The sequence below is a fragment of the Mustela nigripes genome, chromosome 3 (assembly GCF_022355385.1).
Source record: "Mustela nigripes isolate SB6536 chromosome 3, MUSNIG.SB6536, whole genome shotgun sequence".
Classification (NCBI taxonomy): domain Eukaryota; kingdom Metazoa; phylum Chordata; class Mammalia; order Carnivora; family Mustelidae; genus Mustela; species Mustela nigripes.
This window is the reverse complement of record NC_081559.1, coordinates 158,365,474-158,390,084: the sequence shown is the minus strand read 5'-3', so window position 1 is coordinate 158,390,084 and position 24,611 is coordinate 158,365,474. Positions and strand designations below refer to the sequence as shown.

At 37.8% G+C, this 24,611-nt stretch overlaps 1 protein-coding gene across 3 annotated transcripts in view; it reads right to left on the bottom strand.

Annotated features, from left to right (window-relative positions):
- The window catches only part of CPQ (carboxypeptidase Q), a 383,503-nt gene that overhangs the window by 94,026 nt on the left and 264,866 nt on the right, over positions 1-24,611 (bottom strand). For all 3 annotated transcript variants that reach the window (XM_059394904.1, XM_059394903.1, XM_059394902.1), the window contains one exon: positions 1,645-1,756. In XM_059394904.1, coding sequence (XP_059250887.1) covers positions 1,645-1,756 — 112 coding nt within the window. The remainder of the gene's footprint in view (positions 1-1,644; positions 1,757-24,611) is intronic.

Sequence of the window (24,611 nt, the reverse complement as noted above, 5' to 3'; positions counted from 1 at the left end):
TCAAACCTCACCCAATTCTAAAACCAGACCTCCATTAGATGCTTACTGGCACCCATATGAACAGGTACCTGTGTAGGTTCCAACACTATTCTACGGGTCTTAAGAAGAGAAGACATGCTTTAAACCTTTTTGTATGTCCAGCTTTTACAAACTGCCTTCACACAGTGGGTGCTCAGTATGAAAGTGATGTCAAAAGTTCGAGTACCTTCAATGTAAGGTTTCCAATGAGCTTGCTTTCTTTCCCCCCAAAATGGCCCTGTATCAGGTCTTTTACTGATTTTCATCAGATCATTTCAGTGGACCAATTTTTTTTTAATTTAATTTAATTTTTTAAATTTATTTATTTTTTTTCAGCGTAACAGTATTCATTGTTTTTGCACCACACCCAGTGCTCCATGCAATCCGTGCCCTCTTTTATGCATTCTTCCACCACCAGCCCTGACCTGCCAAGGGACATTTGGTAATGTCTGGAGACATTTTTGGTTGTTATAGCTTGAGGGAGATGGTACTTACTGCCATCCAGCATATAGAGGCCACGATGCTGCTCAACATCCTACATGAGACAGACCCCACAATACAGAATTATGTAGCCCCAAATGTCAGTAGTCCCAAGGTGAAGAGACACCAGCCTATTTAAAAGGAAAAAAAGCACAACCACCTTTCTATCTCACCAGTTTTAAAACACAACTAAAACATAAATCAAAATGGTACACCAAAGATTTCCCCCAAGCAAGACCATGTCGGGAATCTATTGTTAACATGACCAATCATTTACTGGGCTTATTTATAGGATGAGAAGGGTTCATTAAAAACAAGAAGAAATGCATGAATATAAACACATACGTATTTAACTAAGCAATGGAAAGCCTTCACCAAAGAGGATGTTCTTATCTTTACTGTATCTGAAGCATAGTTACAACATAAAACCTTCTGCTCATGAGGCATTTAACGGCCAGACTGCATGGACTCAGACGTGGGACTTCGACTTCAGATTGTTTCATTATTTCTAACCTCACTCAAAATCTGCCCTTTTGATTAGCACACAAAGAGGAAATGTATGTTTTTTGTTTTCAAAGAGGGTCACCAAAAACCACTTTCACTATTAGCTTTTCCTTTTTATGCCTGTCCATCTTTCTCAAGTCTAGGTTCACCTGGAAGTTCCAATCTTCAGCCTGGGTTCCTTATTGTGGGTAAGGGGATCAAGCCTTCGGTCCCATGTTGCTCTCTCTGACTTCTGCCATGGAAAGACAGCTGCAGTAAAGCTATCTTAACAGCCAGATAACGTCTTTAAGATAAACAAGGAAAAGGAGGCAGGGGGAGCTGCTGACTTTTCTTTGCACTTGGCCATGGTTTCCTTACATCGTCTCTAGCTGATGTGGCTACATTTGCTACAGTTTTATTTGCTTGTTCATTTTCCCTAGCCGCTGATCACATTTGATACTTTGGATGTCTGGCGTACACTTGAATAAAAATTTCTTTTTTAAAGGGGAAAAATTCATTCCTTTCTGAGAATCAACTGACAAAAAACATACAGACTCTTTGAACATATCACAGTAACTTATCTGTTCAGTATTTTGTGTGTTGAGTTAAACATGTCACTACTGAAATCCTTACACATCGGTTAACGACTTTCTAAATATTTACCAAGGTCTTTAATAAGCGAGAGTGCTTCCCATGATATAAAGGCTCCGCCACCATCATCCATGGCACCCTGCCCAACGTCCCAGCTGTCCAGATGTCCACTGACCAGTACAACCTAGAATAATAAAAAGAGAAAAAATAAAACTAAGCAGAAATGACATCAAAGAGGAAGCATTCACAGTCATTCCAAATACAGATCTAAAACTTTTATATTTTCTTTTCTATTTTTACATCTTAAAAGATCTGTGTCATTACCAGTGGAAAACCTGGTAGAAGGCATTACGGAAGGGGTGGAAGGTCATCTTAATAGTAATAAAAATTCTCACCTTGTACTTCTCTTTATTAATATAACTTTGAATACTAAAGTAAAATGTTTTATTACTGACCAATGTTTGACAATTTTATTACATGGCTTAAAACATAAATGACATAAAATGGAGCTCAAAATTTCAACCACATTCTCAGCTGCCCCAAATTCTAGCAAACATATAGTAAACACATACTGGATTAAACTCAAATGAAAAAGCGAGAACAATAATTAAGTTTTTAAACAAATGATCGTGCTTTGTGTATTATAAATCACTTTGCTGTTGAATAATTATACTGGAGTTACTAACTGGAGTCTAAACAAACTGCTTTTTTAAAAAAGTTCCATTTACAATAGTGTTAAGTAAGTCTACAGATTGTATTATGAATTTTAAATCACCATAGGTTTAAATGTTTTTCAAGAACCATTAGTAATTCTTTCCAGGAAAATATAAAACACATTTCAATGAAACTAAACTTTATGAAAATACTTTAATTGAAGCAAGTAAAATGATGCTCAGTTAATGGGATACCCATATGCTAAAACTGTATCTTGACCTGTATTTCATATAATATGCAACATCAAATTAGATTAATTACAAATCTAAATAAAGATGTTAGCGGAAAGCATAGAAAAGTTTTGTCAACTTGGAATAGGCAAAGAGCTCTTAAACTGAACCCCAAAAGCACAAAACATAAAAGAAAAAATAATAAATCCAACTTTTAAAAAATGAGGAATGTCTATTATCAAAAGACCCCAATATATGAGTGAAAAGGCAACCAAGATAATTACAATGCAAACATACAAAAAAGGAACTATACCCAGGTTATATAAAGAATTCCTATCAAACAGAATTCAGAGAGAGCCAGTTGATAAAAAGGGCAAAAGACTTGAACAGACAATGCACAAAAAAAGATATACAAATACTAATAATCATATGAAAGGATACTCGGGTTCACTATTACCAAGTAAATAAAAATTAAAGCACATTCAATATATATCCAGCAAAAGGACTAAAATTAAAAATGCAGAAAATGTCAAATATTGATGAAAGATGGAGTGACTGGAACTTTCACACATTGCTGCTGTGAGTGTAAATGATTACAACCCCTCCAGAAAACTGGGTTATCTACTAAATCTGAACAAACACAGGCCCGATGCCCCAACAGCTCCACTCCTGTATATTTCCAACAGGAACATATGTGTATATATACTTTCACCAAAAGAGATGTACTAGAATTTTCAGAATGCCCCCATCCCCCTTCCCAAAAGGAAACTATTTAAATGCTTGTTAAACAGCAGAATGAATAAATTGTGTTACCTTGATCAGGAGAACACTACATAGCAGTAAGAATGAACAAACACAATATATCATCAATGGAAATGAATCTCATAAACAATATGAAAAAGGAAAGAAACCAGACACAAAAATAATGTATTGTATATAATCTCATGGATATAAAATATAAAAACAATCAAAACAGGAGAACGAGTGAAAGGTGAGAAGAGTTCGTGACATGAAGGGGCTAATATGGAGAGCTTCTGAGGTGCGGTCACATTCTGTTGTGCGATCCGGGTCCCAGTTACACAGGTGTGCTCAGTTTGTAAAAAAGCTTACCTTGTTACACACTCAGGATCTGTGCACTTTCTCTGAGAATAGTACACATCGTTAAAAGGCTTTCAAAAGTTAAGCAGTTTGATGTCTATGTACAACATGAAGTAAGCAAACCAAAGTTGAACTGATCTTGATGAATGAAATAAAAATGCCCCTTGACTTTGGGAAAGCAGGATTTGGGTTCTGAAATATCAGAGTGACCCTTGGTGCTGCCTGTTTCCCTGAGCAGCTGCAGGATCTCCCACTGAGTCTGTACACACACACACACACACACACACACACACAGCCCTGGCCTACATGACTTCACTATAGTCACAAACAAGTACAACGCCTTGTAAGCAACAAGACTAACAAATGGCCATGTAATGAACCCAAATGGATTGTTTCTAAGGAAAGAATAAAAAAAAGAAGAAAGAAGAAACCATGTTGCAATAGCAGGAAATTCTGATTCAGAAGCTGGTGTAATCCCATGTGGGATGAACAAACCAATTAGTCAATGTTCTCACCATCCTCAGAGCCATTTTCCCAATGAAGCTAGAATTACACTGGATTAAAAGTATCAAAAGCTGTTTTAATGAACTTTTTCCCAGTTAACACAAGAGTAACTAAATCAAGGCAGTTATTATTTTATCCCTCGGAATAACTGAAGTTATTTTATAATCACACATCTCTATGTTTCCTAAAATGTCTCCATTGTCCAACCCAGAATTATTAGTTAAATAAATAATTAAAAGATGGGGAAATGATTTTGGATGATGGGAAATGAAATGATATCCCATAAGATAAGGCTTTTGGCATAGTGCTAGAGAAGAATGGTTACAAACCACTTAGATCATGAGAGCTTGTTTTAATATTTAATCAGAAAATATATTGGGGGCCACCATGGGATAGCAGTTATGATTTTGAGACAATATGGGAGCATTTTTAATGAACCTGAGTTTTCCTAATTTTAAGAGCTCTACTACCCTTAGAAAATAATAGTGTCCAAGGTCTCCTTCCTTATTGCAGCCTCACAAAGGACAAATCAGTAAAGCATACAAACTCCCTATGCCTTATGTCAGGGTCAGGCAGAAATGAACATTGCCTAGAATACATTTGTATCTGACTTAGGAAAATGAAATAAAAACGGACTACCTGGAAACGCAGAAAGCTCCAGTTTTGTGAAAAAGAATCGCCTGATAAAAGAGGAATACACAGTCCCTTTCCTGTCTGTTACCTGACACGGGGCCCTTAGCACAGTGACATGGCCTAGAACCTTACCCGCTTGGGCACTGCCCTCTGAGGCAGGCAGAACAATTCCCCACCCTCCACCTCCCTTTTCACCACCATGTCTTCCAAATGCGGTCAAGAGTAAAAATTATTAAAACCATAGCAGCGGCAATAGCAGCCACACTAAAACAGGAAGGAAAAGGGGAACTGTGATGATCTGAAATGAAGGTTGTTATTTGTGAGGCACACATGAGCCCTGACTACCAAAGACTCAGGCCTTGGGGTGGGGGCGAGGGCGGGAGGGGGAGAACCTAGCACAGTAGGGCAGAAATGCAGCCACTGGACACCTGCTACGATGAACAATTCGACTGGCACTGGCTCACAAGCCCCTCCAGGCCAGCTGTGGGTCTGAGAGCAGAGATAAACCAAATCAAGGGTAGACAGAGAGCAGCCTCAAGGACAAGCCCCTTACTTCTTTGTTACTGGTACATACAGAGACACTGAGTGCAAAATAGATTTGCCTGATTCAAAGATGAGTAAGAACATAATCAAAATGGGACATATGAAAAATACGGCAGAACAAGGGAGAGAGAACAGCCTCAGAGCAACCACATTCTTATGAAAACAAGCTAATGCAAGATACTGGAGAAAATGTCACATCTTTGGCATTCACTGCAAGCATTTATTCAACAATTTGTATTGAGTTTCTAGCACAGGTTAGAAATGCAAAAATGAAAAAAATAACTAAGTATTCTATCTTAATGGTATTATCATACTGGTAAGGGAGATGGACAATAAATAAATACATATAAATAAAATACATAAAAAATAAATAAAAATAATGGCAGTTTTAAGTGCTATAAAGGAAAACAAAAACAGGACAAAGGAAGAGAACAGAGAGTGGTGGTGACAGGGAGAGGAAAGATCGTCTGCTTCCTCTTCAACTGGACCGCGGCAGGAGAATTCTGTACCCACCCTAACAGTGAGAGAAATCTAGATAATCTACAAAATCATCACTTTTCAAGGCCCATCAGAGATCTGATTGTGATTCAGCCAGAGGAGCTGAATTCCAGAGGCTAACAAGCTCATCCAAGGAGAGATGGGACACATGAATTGCTTGGCCTTTTACAGCGACAGGAGGAAGAGTGACAGTGACAACAGATGGAGGTGACAGACAAAAACAGGAAAGAAGAAGACAAGGAAAATGTTAACAAATTCTGAAAAGGTGAATGTGGACTAATGTGAGAGTTTAGAATCCCTGAGAACTGCCCCCTGTAAGGCGCCAGGTACCCAATTTTCTAGATCTCTTCCATTGGTCTCCATCAGGTACTCATAAGAATACTGGGAGCAGGCCAGACGCCCAGTGAGAGTTTGCCTCAGTGGTGCAGGAGGGCAGAGAGACGATGACCAGATGCTCTTGGAAGGCAGATGGCAAACATAAGCTGCCTCTGGGTCCCTTCTCTCGTAGGAAGCAGAAGTCATTTGCCCCCCTGGGGAAAAGGAGAAACCGGTCCTCCAGGGCAGTCCCAGGCAAAGGGCAGTGGCTAAAGGGCATGGGGTAGAAAACTGCACTCCCACTCTGTACTGTCACTAGGAAAAACATGTATGTCTCCAGGGGCAGTCAGGAAACCTACTCATACCCACAATCATGCACTGATGTAAAGTAGAGTTCTGCGGCCACAGGGTGAGGGGGCCATATGGCAAAGCCTGGCTTCCACAGGGTTGGGGGAGAGCAGTAATGCTGAGAAAGCTCTACTCTTGACCTCAGGCTCACAGAAGGGCAGGAGAACCAAGAAACTGCCCTGTCTCCACAAGGGGCCTGCAGTGAGTAGTAACAAGCACCTCAGTAACGGCTTAGAGCTCAGGGAAGGGCAAGAGCCCAGAGAGAAACACTGGCTGGGGTGCAGACACGTGGAGCTGGCTAAAAGGTGATAAAGTGAGACACCGGAAAAGCTCGTCCAGCAACCCCTACAGAGACTAAAAACAGCACAGCAGCAACCCATGCCAGACAAATGTGAAGTAGGTGAGCACCAATGGTAGGAACAGAAACAATAAAATCCAAACCTAGCTCAGCTATGAAAGATGGACTCAACCACACTCATACTAATGGTTTGACAGAAGAAAAGGCATAATCGCTTTGGGACTCACATACTGCTCACCTCAGGCTCTACTGTTTTTTTTTACATATGATATCCAGCATCCAGTCAAAATTATGATGTATTAAATAAGCAAGAAATAAAATGATCCATTGTCAGGAAATACAGTATTCAATATAATACTGCATATCCAAATATAGCCTGGATATTTAAAATATCAGATAAGGTCTTGAAATTATGATTAATATGTGAAAAATCTAGTGGAAAAGATGGGGAATTTCCTCAGAGAGATGGAAACTATATTTAAAAAGTCAAATGGAGGGGCACCTGGGTGGTTCAGTGGGGTAAAGCCTCTGCCTTTGGCTCAGGTCATGATCGCAGAGTCTTGGGATCGAGCCCCGCATCAGGCTCTCTGCTCAGCAGGGAGCCTGCCTCCCTTCCTCTCCCTCTGCCTGTCTCTCTGCCTACCCTCGATCTCTGTCTTTCAAATAAATAAATAAAATCTTTAAAAAGTCAAATGGAAATGAAAAATATAATTATGTATGTATGGATTAAAGACTTAAATGAAGTAAAAAATTAAAACTTATGTAAGAAAAGAAAATCTTCACGTCTTAAGGGGAAGGGGAGGAGATATTAAACAAAATATTAAAAATGCAAAGCATGAAGAAAATATGCATAAAGTCAACTATGAAAAATGAAGACTTTGTGTTCCTCAAAAGAAATCACAGAATGAGAGGAGGTGCTACAAGTTGGGGGAAGATATTTATTATGCATATACCAAAAAGTGGTTTATATTAAAAATATATAAAGAATTCCTACTATTCAACCAGAAAAGATGAGCAACCCAAAAGGCAAATAGAAAAAAGGACATAAATAGGCATTTCACAGAAAAGAAATTATGCATGGACACCAAGCATTTGAAAAGATGATCACCTTCATTATTTGTCAGGGAAACGGAAATTAAATCCTCAATAAAATCCCACTCTGCACCTCTATAAACATAAAAAAAAATCTAAATCTGACAATATGAATTCCTGGCAAGGATGCTTAGCAAAAGGAATTCTCATTCATTACAGGTAGGAGTAGAAAATTGTTAAAACCCGTAGGAAAACTATTAGGCATATCCTTTTTAAAGTTGAGCATATGTGCATCACACACCCCAACAATTTCCCATTAGGTGCATATATTAGAGGAATTCCAGCACTTGAGTTCTTGGAGATGTGGGCCAAAATGGTCATACTGAAGCAAGCACAAGGCCTCAAACCAGAACCAATCCAAATGTCCCTCAACAGAAGAATGGATAAATAAATTGTAGCACAGTCATACAATGGAATATTATAAAGTAGTGACAATGACCTACACCTGCATCTATCAAAATAAATGAATCTCAAAACAAAAAGCAAAACCAAAAGCAGAAACCACAAAAGAGAAGCCTTTGATTCCATTATATAAACTTCAAAATTTGGCTGAACTAAAGAATATAATCTTTAGTAATATATACAAATATAGTAAAATCATGAAGAAAAGCAAAGTAATGGTAAACCAAAATCTGGATAGTTTTTATATCAGATGGGGATTGGGGCAAAGTGGAGAAGATGATCAGAGACGTACATACACTGATGACTCGAATGGGCTTCTAAGACACTGCCAAGTGTTCTTTCTCTGAAACTGAGTGGTGAGAACGTGTGTAATCCTTTCATTGTCATTCTTTATACTGTACACACATATTAAATAAAGTCTTTTGCAAGTGCAGTATATTGAAGAATAGCAAGAATTATCAGAGATGTACCTTTGAAGGCAGGTAGTTCAGATGGTTTCATAAGCGAGTTCAAACAAACATTACAGGTAACATATATCTCACTCTAATTCAGCTGTTGCAGGCAAAGAAAAAATATGGAAAATGTATTTATTTACAATTTACATCAATATTTACAATTTACATCTTGATTCTAAAACCTGAAAAAGATAGGATCCCCCTTAAAACCAACTAGAGATCAAAGATAAATGTAAAAATCGAAAATACTTGTATTGAAAAGTTGTGATAATGGCTTAATGGTCTCCAAATGCCCATAGCAAATGGAAATTATATATATACCAGATATGCTAAAAAGGGCCACTATTGGCTCACACTTATCTTCTTGGCATGCTCAGTTTTTAACATTCTGCATTTTAAATCGTGAGTTGTATAGGTGTATATCTAAACATGACTTTAGTTCTTATTGATTGATCCTTAATAAACGGGATGCCCACTTAACTATGAAGCATGCTTCATTTTACAATGAATATTTCGCTCAATCAAAAACCAGAAAGACAACTATTCAGTGTTTTTAGTTTTTTGATTTTGTGATGTTTTGCTTTGCTTGTAGCTCCTTCATTCTCTTGGTCTCATTTTATTTGGTTTATTTTAAGAGGTAGTGGGAGAAGTATCAGGGTTGCAAAGTTCATGGCCTGGTGCATTGCCAGACACAGGAAATCCCCAATCCAATTTTCAACAACAAAAATCATTAGATAGTTGAAAAATATGACCTACAAAAAAAAAAAAAAAAAAAAAGGAGGAAAAACCCTGTCATTATTTGGCTTTAGAGAAGAAGCCAAGAAGTGATCTAATAATGGGCTTCAGCCATGACGGGCCCATCTGTGGAGGGTATGAGCAGCAAAAGGTACAGCAAAGGAACCAGTTCTGACTTGCAGCAGTGACCGTGACGGTCGTAGACAAGATCAAGAATTTTCTGATGGAAGGCTTTTGTAGAAGTTTAAAAAAAAAAAAAAAAATGGCTAACAGGGAAAAGGTTATGGAAAACTTCATTCCTGGGAGGATTTCTAAGACAGGATACATTCTTAAGTCTTACATGGAAATCTAACTACAAAGAGATAAAATCTTTCAAGATTCCACCTAGTCCAATATTCCATGTCAGTTCTCAAGAATTCTACTTCTATTCTAACCACTTTAAAGGGAGAAACTGGCCTTTGAAAAGTCTCCATAACCTCAACAAACTTTTCCCTGAGCATCTCCTAGATCTCTGCCAAGGTCTTCCCACAATTTAGAATGTGAACACAGGTGGGCAGGCACTTCTCAAGAAATCCATGTTTTCATAATCCTTGCCAGAGACAAAGCCTTGGCTTTCAGAGGACAGTTGCTGAATGTATTGTGCTATTGCCCAATACAGACAAAAAGGGACTATGTTTGAACGAATATTGTCCTCCCTAATGAACAGACTAGGTGGTCTATGAATAGAGCTAGGCTCCTGACACACAGGGTGTGTTCAGAGGCAAAACAGCAAACATCTGAGCTCCTTTTGAATTAATTTATATTCAAGCTTTATTTAGTGAAACTGTGGGTGTTGATTGCTTACAGGATACAGACTTCTTTCACAAGAAAATGAACCACCTGTCCAATGCTCTCTCACCACCACAGCTACTCTTGAAAGCAGCTCTTTCTATTCCTTGAGTGTTCCTTCTTACATGTGCAGGGCACCCCGATTGGCTTCATAAAAGAAAGATTATGCCTGTTCCTAGTTGAATAGTCCAAGCACATTGCTGATATCTGAAAACAGGACAAGAAGGACCTAATTTATTTGTGACTCAACCAAGGCTTAGGTAGATTTATAAGTGTGATTGCAGGGTACTTGGAAGAAATGGCTGAAACTGATTCAAGATTGACTTGTGGATCAGTCACAGAAGAGAGTGTCTATGGAAGGAAATCGTTCTGATTAAGTGAAGGTAAGTTTCATCCAGAAGTCATGATGGCTGCAAATGGAGATAATATTTTAAGTGAAAGAACGATGTTCCTGAATCCTAAGCAACCACAGAATATGTTGTCTCACTTGAGAGGATGGGAAGAGCAGAAAAGTTGAATGGCAACACTGCACTTGAACTTCCTCAAGGGAGGAAAGGGAGGCAGAGATTAGGCAATTTCTATTTCAAGAGTGATCACCTTTCCCATGGTCAAATTCAACTATGGTACAAGGCACAGCTCTAACTTCTCTATTCTGACAGCCATTCACTCACCACTATGTTCTAGGCTTTTGTTAGACATGATGCACAAGACCAAAAAATAAAAAATAGAAGCATTTGGTACTTTGGTACCAAATTTTCATTTTTCAGTTGAGACAAGCTAATAGAGAAAAATGGGGGCCAAGTTGTTGCCGAAGAAATGAAGTGAAGGGAAGGGAAGAAAAGAAAGAAAAGGAAGGGAGAGGGGAAAAAGAAAAAAGGAAAAGAAAAGGGAGGGGAGGGAGTGCGGAAGGGAGGGAAAAAGAAACTTTCTGACTTGATTTTTTTTTTTTTTTTTTTGCCATTTAGGCAAAAAAAAAGGATTCTTTTGTCCCCTAATGTTTTATAAAATCCCAGAAGGCTATGAAACTTAGAGTGCTGTTTTTGATGTTTGTTTGTCTAATGATTATGGAAAGTTTCTCAATTCTTTAACCTTATGTGATCTTCTGAACACTGTCGACAGAAGTCAGTCTGCAAGATCAGCTGAAAGCTTCTGTCTCTACAAAATTCTGTGGCTTCCAGCTCTGGACCTATTTGATGAACCATGAGAAGAAACTGAATAACCGACCAGGGGTTCCTAACCAAAAACCAAAAAGAAACTGAATAACTGACCAGGGGTTCCTAACTGTCACATTGAAAAGCACACTAAGGCGATACAATAAATTCCTCCTCTACCACCAGTTCCCATAAAGAGAAAGACAAATTAGCAAGGATTAGTAAACAGATTGACTTCTGTGAAGTTTTTCCTTAGTAGAAAGAACTTTTGTTTGAGGACAAGGTATTTTTAGTTACTTTGTGAATGATTAGGAAAGGAAGGAGGGAGGGAGGTGGTCTGGGAGGGAGAAAGCGAAGCAAAATTATAACTAGCACAAAAAAGAGGAGATGAGGTAGAAGACAGAGTAGAAGGCAAAATGACTGCAAAGAAGCTTTGGCACGGCAGGGAAAGTAAAGAGAAATTAAATCCAGGTCAAGACATGAACCCAGGCTTGTGTCCAGTTGCTGAGGCTCACATGACAAAATTAAGAGAAATCGTTCCACCTTGTGCTAATGTGCGTTAGCTTGATGTCTCCATGGGTGTGGCGAAGACAAGGTAAACTGAGGAGTGGGAAAGAGGCTTTGAGAAATACCAATCTTCCATGACAGCCTACGTATTTTAAATCACAGTTATCTAAATTATTTCTACCTCAAACATCCAAGTTATTTTGTTAGCTCCTGCCTGCCAGGTCCTGGAGCAGGCAGTGGGGAGTCAGAAGCCAACCATCCCAAGTCCAAGACTTTGGCAGTGAACTCTAGGATAGCTGTATAGCTTCTAATGATATTAGCACCTGAAGACAACTTTAATTTTGATGTATAAATTATAGCTTAAATAAAAGACAGGCAAATAATGTTATAGATGCTCCTAATAGAGGACTTTTCAGTGATCTATTTTTACCTTCAGGACACGATGTCAAGAAACCAGGCTTACTTTGAAAGATTCCATGTCTGTACAGGCAGCAAGCTTACTGTCCAAACACAGTGCTTCTGGTCTTTAGAACTGTCGTCATATTTGAGCTCATACACTCTCAGCCAAGTTCCTTTAGTTAATAATCTCTGCATTCACACTCTAGGAACATGCCAAATTTCCATTGGTATACATTGTTTTGGGCAGCAGCAAATACTGAACATTTTATTTTCTTGTATCTTTGTGCAAAAGAATACTATTTTTCCCATTAACTCTGATTTGGTCTTATTTTTTATTGGAATTTTCATGTCCAGAAAAAAAAAAACCAGAATATTTTTTTTTTAAACTAGTATTGTACCTAATATAAATGTTAGGAGAGACAGAGAAAAGTGTATGTTGTGTATATTTACCCAAAATGAAAAACTCTTCCTTTCCACTTAAAATATAATAAATTGAAACTTACCTTCAATATTCACAAATAACATATGTACATGAAGAAAAGAAGTAATAATTTTAGTCTCACAAGACTAGCCATTAAAGGCTAAATAGCTGATTAACCTCCTAATATTTGTATACCACAAATCAAAACAAATAATCCAAAAGTGATTCTTTTCTAAGTCCAAACTAACTTGAAACATGGTTATGCTTTGCACAACACAGAAGACTTCTCTTCTGCCCTCTTAAAAGTGAACTTCAAGTATAAGGAATAGAAGCAGCCTCAATGTCATAATATTTGGTAATGGCAGACCTATTGGACAGAAAGGTATAAAAATTGACCCTAGGGACTCAGAGCCCATGAGGAATGACTATTTAAAAAAAATAATGAGAATACAGGGTAATTTTCAGAATATAACAGAGACCACAAAGGATAATGAATAGCATAGCGTTCTTCTCTCCAAAATGCAATTAATTGAAATGAAAGAACATCATGATAAAAGAATGCTCAATGGATGTTGTGACATTATTGTCACACTGCAGACTCAGATTTTTCAATGTCAACACTTAACGAGATTATATCTATATTCTCCTAAATATTTTGGCTTGTCACGAGTTTATATTCTCATCAATTACATGCTGGTTGCAGCCATGTGTTTTGAATAATTGATCATATACCTTGGGAAAAGAAAGGAAGGAAGGGAAAAAGGGAAGGAGGGAGACTCTTTTCCCTCAATTGTGCATTTTTTAAAGAAACAAAAATACTAATAAAAACAGATGTTTATTAATTTAACTTGTATTTTATCAGCACAAACAGTATATTTCAATAGACTATAAAATTAGAGCAAGATTAAAAGAAATACAAAGTACAGTTCTCATGAAGTTATATTTGTCCTAAGTGTTAGCACTTGTTTAACTTAAGTCAGCTCTGGTACAATCTCATACAATATTTTCTTCAATACCTTGGAGATATACTTTATGAATTTTAAAACGATAAAAATATAGGATGGATCATCAATATGTTCAACAAAATAATCAAGATCCTAAAATGTCATCCTGAAACAGAAATAACAGCTTATAGCCAACAAGATAATTCAGCAGGGATAAATATGAAAGCGTACCCTGTACTTTGAGATGGTGGGTTAGTCTACGGCCATACCACCCTGAACGCGCCCGATCTCGTCTGATCTCGGAAGCTAAGCAGGGTCGGGCCTGGTTAGTACTTGGATGGGAGATGGTGGGTTAATGGTAGTTCATCTGGGGACACTCAGAAAATTCAGGTGGGCCTAAGCATATTGAGCGGACAGTATGTTTCAGCTACGGAAAGTATTAATGAAAGTTTAGAATCTGTTGATAGAAATATGGATTCTTATTATGTAAAGTAATACTCCTACTTAAATTAATCAATTACATATTCCTCTCTTTTTTTTTGGTTAGTCAGATACCTATGGAGACCTTCCAGAAAACAGACTGTGATTGGAGAAGAGCTGTCAGGATTCTGTATTGTCTGGAAATAGCATTGTTTGAAGAGCAACTGCATATGTTACCCTGGGGGAAAAGAAGGTTTCAAAGGGCTAGACGCTTCATCTAGAGGAGAAGTGAACTTGCTCAGACGGTGAACCAGGCTAGCAATTGGAGGGTGCAGGCAGACAGATTTCAGCTCAGTAGAAGAATAAATCTGAGAAGTTCAACAAGGGAACAGGAGTCTGCAGAGGAGTAAGCTCTCAAGCAGTGTTCAAGCAGAAGTGGAAGGAACATCTGTCAGGTAAAGACTGGATACCTGACCTCACGTGGGAGTGGGCACTGAGCCAGATAATGTCCAAAGGCACTGTCAGCTCCAAGATTCCATGATTCTAAAGGAAAAGTGGGCTTATCTTGGCCATTATTCAGTGAGAGCTGTTAATGATATCAATGTTTTTTCTACTATAAATTTCTATTATCATGGTTTTTCTTCAACTGAACTCGGAATATAATTGTATTTTATTTATATTACTATATATTATAGTTATGTTACTAGTAATATTTATTCTTAAGGAACTATGACATACCAAAAAGAACTTTTTATGACTTAAGATTTGCCTTCTTGAATTGGAGCATGCTGCATCAACTTCTATTGGAACCTAGGGGCATACTGTGGGAGGCATAATAATTACAATCACTGTCAATATCAACCTTTAGGGGAGGATTCCACAACCTATAGTTTCCTTTGGAAATCCATGATGGACTGTCTTTTCTTCATATGCATAAATATTCTCAAAGATATTTTTGTATTTTTTACATCCATGGGTGGAAAATTCAATAACTTCACCATCCCCGTATGGTACTTCCCTTTATCTGTCCTAATATAATACATAAAAATCATGCCTTTGTCGACATTTCTAACTTTTTTTCTCTGTAGAGTGAAGATTGCTGTACTCATTATAATAGTCTCATCATACCATTTTGATGGTTCCTTTTGAACTTTCTCCAATTAGATTTTGGAGCTGTAACAATCAAACTTACAATGTATATATAGATAACATAACTTTTTGTGTACCATATAGAAACTATAACAACCTTCCTGGTATTTCCCAGAATTTGCTTATTTTCTTTACTTGCATAGAATTACATAACTTAAGAAACCTCCAATGACCCTGGATTCCTTCTCAGCCTCCTATGCTGGAATGACCTTAGGAAATTATGGCCAACACTCTGCCTTTACACAGAAAACTGTCCAAGTGGCAGGGCCTGAAAGCAGAACCTTGGGCTTTCCACACAGAGCTAAGGGTTATTTCCATCCTGCCCCTCTGCCTGCTTCATAAAAAACAATGCAGAGACTACTTTTGATTGCTTTTCTCTAATGCATTAGCTTTTACTTGACAATGCTGAAAATTAATCTGCTACTTTTTGCCTACACACATAGTCTAAAGGGTTTTTTCAACAATTTATCCCTATCAGCTTGACATGGGCAAGTTATTTAACCTCTCTAAGCCTTGTTTCTTTATTTGTAAGTAGGAATAACAACACAAACCCAGCCTTAAAGTGTGTTGTGAAAATGAAATGAGATGACATAGTAGCTTCATCACCGTCAGTCACTAGGCACAACGGACTCCTTACACGGCGGTAGTTACGGTACTGGTTACACTGTAATTACTGTAAGACAACTTCAAACACTGCAAATAGTTCTCTCCAGGAAAGACTCACCTGGGGCGTTGGAGAGTGTAGTAGATTTCACCCACATTGCTTTAGCAGACACAGCTTTAGGGTACTATGTGCTGCTAGCTTGAATTAAAGGAAGCATCAATCACAAGCACATATTATTTAGTAATATGACAAATACTCTTAAAGTGTTGTTTGGTGAGTCTAATTTAAAACAGCATGAACTGTTCCTATTTGAAAACACTCATACATCATGAAACAGCTAAGTTACATTTTCATTTCAATAATAGGTTGCACAGGGGATAAAAGAGGTATAGCTCAAGCAATCACAATCACACAGTCCTAAGCAACTCTGCAATTACTAGGTAACCAGGTAGTGCCGGGTGAAAATGAATTCAGGTATTTGAACTAGAGCTTCCATGCGCCTGAGGTGAATTTTGTCCTGGCAACGGCTAATCTAATAAATAATTCCACTGTCAATTGCTTTTCTAGAGCTGGCAAGGCTGGTCACACAAAGGTTCTCTCCTTAGAACAGCCTAGAATATATAGAGAGAATCCAGAACAGAGTCTCAGAGAACACCTGAAAATCTGGCATATTTCATATAAAAATGAGAAACTTGAGCCAGGAGGGGGAAAAAAAAAAGTGTATCCTGACATCAAAATTGAGCATAATCTCTGTGAAGAAGTTACAAAAATCACCAAGAAGAGGCAGTTTCATCTCTTTCAACTCTATAGTATTAACAGTTGATGAATTTTAAGTTCTGTATGTTCCTGCAGAAAACTTCAGTTAGGTATGGCATGTTTTAATCTTGTCTTTGCCCCTCTTCTTGCAAGAGTAGTCAAAATCACGGCTTTAGAGGCAGACGGGCCAGGGTTTGAAGTCTACCTTATGAGGACCTTTCAGCAAGCTGCTTTGGTTCTCTGGGCTTCCATTTCCATGTGTCTAAAAATGGACACAAACAACTGCCAATAGTGTTGATAAGACAACAACTGCAAGAAAAGGGCCAACCCCCAGTGAATATTCAGTCAATCTAGTTTCCCAATCCATATTAGCACTTATTTACATGTTTTACTGTCATCAGCAAAGCCAATTTTTATGGTATCATTCTTAGAAAAAGTGGCTCTCTCTGTTAGTAATTCTCAAGCAGTTGTGGGGGCAAAAACACACTCCCCTGCTGGTAGTAGGCTGGGAAGTGGAGGAACATGCAGTTAGAAAATAAGAAGTCCCCCATACCAGACTGATGCACTTCTACTAGGGGGAGAGGAGGAGTATGCCTTCCATCCTTACCTCTCAGCTGAGAAATACCACACTCTCTTCTAAGGCAGAGACCTTTTTATTTCCTTCACATGCATTTCTCACGAGTCTTGAAATACAGTAGAGAATAAACAAATCAACTTTGATTCGTTTCTCTTTAGTAATAAAATGATTCAGAATCAAGCTATTTCAGTCCCTTAAAGAAAACAATATTTGTTTCTGTGATCAATGCACAACTAGAACAAAGTTCTAATTAATTACTTTGACCTTTACAATTCTAATCACATAAACCCATTAAAGAAGTTTACTTTCAAATGCTGTATAACTCCCTTTCTCTCAATGATGAGTATAAACAACAAGTACATTAAAAAAGATTAATTTTTAATGCATGCTTCAAAGGTCAGGACTATACAGAGCTATGGACAAAAAATTAGGACCAGAAATAAAGTAAAGCTTAAAAGTTAATTATGAGACTTCTGGTAAATAGGGTAGAGCAAATTCGCACCTTCATGAGCCTCCTCTGTTCAAACACATGGCAATTTAGAGATGAGTTAAAAAAAAAAAAAAAAAAAGTGAAAACCAAAAGTCCACAGTGTGGCTCTAAAGACCAGATAAACATCTCTTTAGACTAAAGGTGGATTAGAATCACAAGGAAGTGAGTGGATCTAAAGTCAGGGGATCTGCGGAGTTTCAGATCTAGAAGCCGGGCACTGACTGCTGGACATTCTGTTCCTACAGGCAGAGAGAACTCTAACATTGCTTTGCTGGGGATAGGGGGACCCACACCAGGTTAACTGTATGAAAGCAAGCAAGGGGGTTGGGCTTCTGAGAGGAAGCTGAAAACAAACAAAAAAACATGCCACAAGGTACAGCTTTATAAAAACTTTGAGCCTTTGGAGGAGATACGGACAAAGACATGAATCAGAACCAGGCACTGAATCAAGCCATCTGCTGGCTTTGTAACAGAATATGTGATCCTCTTTATCACCATTGGCAAGGGTGGCTGATACAACATAATAAAACCTGGTTCTGGACTGGCAGTGTTGCAGGCCTGGTGAAAGCAATCACAAAACCTCCAGAGAGAGAACAGTGAGCTCAAAGGGAAGAACACAGTGCTAACAATAATACAAATTGAATTTTAAATCATTCTACTCAAAATGAGTCAGCAAACCCAAATTCCAAAACACATGAAAAAGTATAATGCTAAAAATGGCAACAAAATCAAGAACTAAAATAAAACTTCCATTCTAGATCAAATTAATTTTATGGAAGAGCTATACAACAATTTTTAAAATTATGCTTACGGTGATCAAAGGACAAATTTTCTAGGAAAAAAATTATCAAAATTAACTCAAGAAGAAATAAGAAAATCTGAAAATCTCAATAAACACTAAGAAATTCAACCAAGAATCAGAAAGAACTCTCTCTCCTCACACACACATACAACTAATCCACCAGACTCAAGAGGTTTTATAGGAAATGAAAGGAATAGAATGAAGGAATAGAAAAATCTCAGTATGAAGGAATAGAAAAATATCCAAACTAAGCCAACTCAAGGTATTATCTTAAGACCAAAGCAAGTAAAGTAAATTATAGACCAATCTTATTTATGAATGCACTGAAAAATGATTAAACAAATTATTAAACATGGTACAAAACTTCCTCCACTTCCAACAGATGAAATTAGAAAATAGACAATAATAGTAAACAATGGGCTTATGATTTCAGTCAATCTATATAATGTAAAAGGTGAATTTTTCATTCTTGAAAAAGCAAACATAAAACAAACAATATCCCATGTTTGGTCTAAAATGTGAAGTAGAAGTTAGTGATTCTCTATGAAAAACTAAAATCCACAACAACCCTGGTTATACATATGGAGGGTTCTGTGGATTTGTCCATGTAGACATGGCATGTGGAATGATCGACTCCAGCTTGTTGCCTAAAAAGTAAACAATAATGTTGAGCAGAAAATGAGCACAAGGATTCATTTACTCCTGTAAAGATCCATCCATATCTGTAAAGATTAATGGCACTATACCCTAGCACCACTTTATTTATTTTTATTTTATATATACACACACAATTGCATAATCAGTGAAATATTCAACAATCTAAAAAACCAAAACAAAAGCAATGAAACAGAAATATAGGACTGTCTTCCATTTTGCCTTCTGTATCTGAAAGGAGTCCTGAAGCATGAAGTGCCTACTCTGCCCACAGGCTTCTTCTTAGGAAAGTATCCTCAGGAATTCTTTCTGCATAGTGTTGTTATGGCTCATGCACTGTATGTCAAAAGAAATGAGCTCTGTTTCCCGTGGTTACAAATAATTATACCAAAATCAGATCCTAAGTCAAAGTAACATAGATAATCAGATGAGAGTAGCTCACCTTTGACCTGTTCTGGCTCCAAAACCAACTTAAAGAGGGGTGAGTTGTACTGGGTGGCAAGAAGTTAGGGACACACAGAGAAGGGAACAGGGGAGTATTGAGGAGGAAAAATTTATTCTACGCTTCAAAGTTCTTCTAGCTGGCATAAGAATTATATTGTCTGAGATGGATTAAGAGGAAAAAATCAAGTTTAATTACATTACATATGTTTGGGAAATCCATATAAACATGAAAGACTCCAAAGACATTCAGGCAAAATGAGGCATAAATGTCATCCTGAACTAAGGAGAAGGAGCTAGAGGTCTGGGACTTCAAAAGGAAGGAAAGCAGTTCACTGGAAGATAAAAAAAAAAGTAAACGATTGGTAAACAAACGTCTACTGGGCCTCGGAAAAAATGGGACATAAAGAGGAATTTTAAGAAACAGAATGGTAAATTGCTCCCTGTCTATGATCCCCAGTTCATATTATAATATAGTCATCTAAAGTCATAGCTCCTTTCCTAGAGCAGGTTCTCTAAATTCTTTTAGGTATTTGGGGGAAGTGTCTCCCTGAATCTTTTGGGCTTTGATTGTTTTCAGCTCAAAATAACCTGTATGCCCTGGTGGCACATCTTGGGGTGATTTTTTCTAAACCCCTACAAAAGAAAGAGGTTTCCTGTACCCTCTGGAATTCATCTTCATTCTTCTTTAAGCCCACTCTATAATGCAGTCTTAAAAGTACAAGGAACGTTACTATACAGCTAAAAAGCAAATTATGTACCTACCATCCATATGACCCTGTACACTTGCAGTAAATCACTCTGCCATACCCATTCTATGTCCCCCCAACTATCTATCCATCTATGTATCTATGTATCTATCTATCTATTCTTCCTTAGACAACTATATTTGGTAAATGCTATACCAGCATATATTGTTCTAGAGAAAGTCGTTTAACCTTATTTTATACAGTGTCTCCAAAATGTTTTATCCATCCCTTCAACAAGCATTTATCAAACCACTATGTGACAGATGCCACACTATGTATGTGTTTGGATTAGAGCCAGAAACTTGACAGACAAAGCCTCTGTTCTTCTGAACTTACATTCTAACTGGAGGACAGGTAATGACCAAGTAAACAAAGGTAACTCCAGGCAGTGACACATACTGTGAAAAAATAAAATCAAATGATGTGTCAGAGAGTGGTAAGGGGCTCAGTGGCCAGGAAAAGCCTTCTCCAAGAAAAAGAAAGTTTGTGTTGAAACTTGAATGGCAAGAGCTGGCCAGGTGAAGATGTGGGAAAGAAAACTCTGGCTAAAGGGAAGAGCTGCTGCAAAGATCCAGGGGTCATAATGGGTTTGAGTGCTTGTCTGTCTTCACAACAACCTGTGACACTGCTGCTTGCGCTCTTTCTCACTCTCTCCATCTCAAATAAATAAATAAAATCTTAGAAAAACAAAAAAGCAGAATAGAAAATCAGGAAGCTGCATTTAGGAAATACATGAGGGAACAGAAATATTGGTTTAATTTGAATTTAGGAATTATGATGGCAGACTGATGTAGGAAACCAAAGAAAATTACCAAATGCTCATAAATCAATCCATGTGGAAATGATGATAATAATTTCCTTTCAAGGAATTGCGAAATGCAACATAGTGTATCTAGAAGTCCCAGGAAAGATTTAATGTAGCAAACTGAAATGTGATTTTCTAGAATTACTTTTCTAATCATAGACAATCACCAGATAATTTTGTTTTGGAAACAAAAGTAATGCAAATATATAATTGCCAGAGAAGTCCTGTGGCAGGGAAGCAGAAGGTACGGAGTTTTTTTTTTTTTAAAGGATATGTACCAGGAAAAAGTGGGGAAGAGATGAATACTGATGATAGAATCAAATGGAAGAGGCTGAGAGTTGGATATCCAGAGGGTATAAGCAGAGATAAATCTTTTCACGGTCAATTGGAAAACTAACGTCAGGGACAGTAGCCCTGAGGGGAGCAGTGTGGAGCACTGGTAGGAACAGGCTGGTCAGCACGCCCAAGGCTCCGTACTGAGTGAAGGGAGCAGCCACTGCCCAATACAAGCCACCTGGACATTAACTGGCCTGACCACAATTCACAGTGTCACACAGTGATGAGCTGAGAGCAAATTCCGGAGAATCTGAAAGCAAACTAACAGTGTGGAGACCCTTCCCCAAGAAGAGGACAGTTTAGGGGCACCTGGGTGGCTCAGTGGGTTAAGCCTCTACCTTCGGCTCAGGTCGTGATCTCAGGGTCCTCGGATCGAGCCCTGCGTCAGGCTCTCTCCTCAGCGGGGAGACTGCTTCCCCCTCTCTCACTGCCTGGTTCTCTGCCTACTTATGATCTCTCTCTCTCTCTGTCAAATAAATAAATAAAAATCTTGGAAAAAAAAAAAAGAAGAAGAGGACAGTTTAGGAGCATGTAGAAACCAGTTAAGAAGAATTCACACATGGCACAGGACAAAATGGTGACAAGTAAACAAGTTAATAAGCAGGATTGTGTTTTATGTTTTAGTAAGAAATGGAATATGGTACCATTACAACAGATTATCTTACAGAAATACATTGTAAGTTTCTTTAATTCCAAATCTTAAAAGAGGTGCTAAACTGGATATAAGTACAAAGAATAACCATGCTGCTGGGTACTCTTTCATCTTGAGGAAAAAAACATGCTCAATCAAATCATTTATGGAATGGAGTGCTCTGATTAAATCGATTTCCTGATTAGATAGATTATATTTTTTAAATGTAGTTGTCAATCTTTCTTACAGATATCAGCCACGATCAGTGGAATGGAACAGATAGTCCTGAAGCAGATCTATGTGTGTACAAAATAATTAAATGTAGTATAAAAAAAATTGCTTCGCAACACCAACAGACTATGTACATGCATTATGAAACATCCGCAACAACAGAAATTTAAAATGAGATAATCTAAGTTTTATATTTTCCTCAACATCCTCACGGATCTCCCTATAACCACTTAAGAGACTTCTGGGTTCTCTGCCCACGTGTACCCCTGAACTGCAACTGTGACCTCCAGAAGGAAAGAGCTCACCACCCAATCCCTGGGACATTAGAGTACTCAGCACAAGCATTCATTCTCCCTGGAGCTTTCCCTTCTCCGGAGCTGAGGGTAGTGGGAGGAGATACTAGCTTCTCCACTGCTTTGAGCAATCTAATTCTATGACCTCTGGGGGGCACTGAAGAGGACTTCTCCACCCAGGGACAGAATAACCAGCACTGGTGTGGAAAGTGAGTCCCTTAGCCCAAGGCTACCACTGAAAGTGATAACCTCTAGGTAATACATGCCTTCAAGAGGAATTTGAGGTATTTCCCCACTACCCATGCCACTAGAAGAATTTTTAAAGTTGGAGAGTAAATATGTGAACACTGTAATCTTTCAGAAGTACAACTGTTTAAAAAGAGTATACTGGCAAGCTGCTCAAATATTCTAAAACAATGAGCAGCTTGACATTTTTGAGACAAATATTTTAAAACTCAGGTCCACATGTGCACTGGAAATTAATGCCATTTGTTCAACTATAATAGACTTGATTCATATCCACTCTTGTATGTTGGATTATATTTGCTGATCTCATTAAACCTTCAAAAGGTTACAGCTGGTTGACATATGAAAAACTCCACACCTCTAGAAGAAGGAATTGTGGACAAGTCCTTTTTAAACAAAACCATTCCTCAGAAAGAAATGGTAAAGCATAGTACTCTGTTCCTTACTATCCCTGGCTATGTATTTAAATGTTTATTATCTATGGATTACTAGCAAAGAAACAGAAACAGATGATCAAGAACAAACTTGGGCCTGAGAAATGGCAGATCCCACTGGGAACGCCGAGAACTAAGTATAGCGTCATAGGATGCAAACTGGGCATAAACGTTAATGAGACCACATTTGTACTCTTGGCTGTTTGGGCCAAGGGACATTTTGATCACAGATAGGACTCTAGATTTCAGTACTTAGCAATGCCAATTGTCTATCTTTTCTTTCTGAAACACTAAAAAAAGTCCCAGAAAGGGATTTCACCAGGACTAACTCTAAGGGTCGAGTAACTCGAGAGAAACTAAAGCCATCCTTTAAATATGCTTTATATAAAGCTGCTTGAATCAGAGAAAACTTCATGACCATGGCAGAAACATATTATGATCAATGTGGGTTAAATGAGGACTTCCATAATCATGACAGTAATTTCTGCAATAAGATCTTTAACAGTTACTAATGTATAAAACCTTCCAGCCTAAAAGGTTTAGTGACACAAATAACTATTACACTGTCAAGTCCTGAGTGACAGTAGAAGTCCTAGAATTAACCCCAATATGCATTAAAGGCTACAGCTACCGTGCCTTGATAAATTTCTGAAAAACTTAAAAAAAAAAAGTTACCCTTCTCACAAATGGTTGTATTGTGTCCCTGTAATGCCCTTCATGTATTTTTATTTCCTTTATCTTTTGAAAAAGATTTCTTCAGATTCCTCATTTCCTCAATGATTTCATTTTAACTTATACAAACCAAGAGGGCAAGACTGCGGTTTTCTAATTGTGCAAGTTATTTAATTTTCTTATGCCTTGGCTTCTTGTCTATAATATAGACAAGATAGGAGGATAATAATAATACTTAAATCTTGGTTTTTCTGAGGATTAGCTGAATCTATGTACATCAAGTAGGGCAAGACCTGGACTATGGTAGTCAATTATAAAGTATTTGTATTACTTTTACTATTTCAGTGACTTATATAGATTTATGAAAATAGGTTCAACCATGATATAGAGGAAGCTTTCAAGTCCCTGATAATTCACTGCCATGTCAGTCACCTCTCTTATCTAAAATTCCAGCCCCAGAATATCTCTTATTTTACACTGGACAACTAAAGGCCTTTCTGAAGGAACAGAATCTGGGTAGGTCTGGAAGGCCAGCAGCGGACTCCAGCTTTTCATCATTCAAACCATTAGACATGGCATGAGTCTGATGGGAGGCTTCCAGAAGGTCAGATCTCCAGAAAGTAATGTACCTAAAGTCCTCTCAGATAAAGTTCAACAGGTTTAGATAAAAGTACAACACAGGAATGCCTAGTTC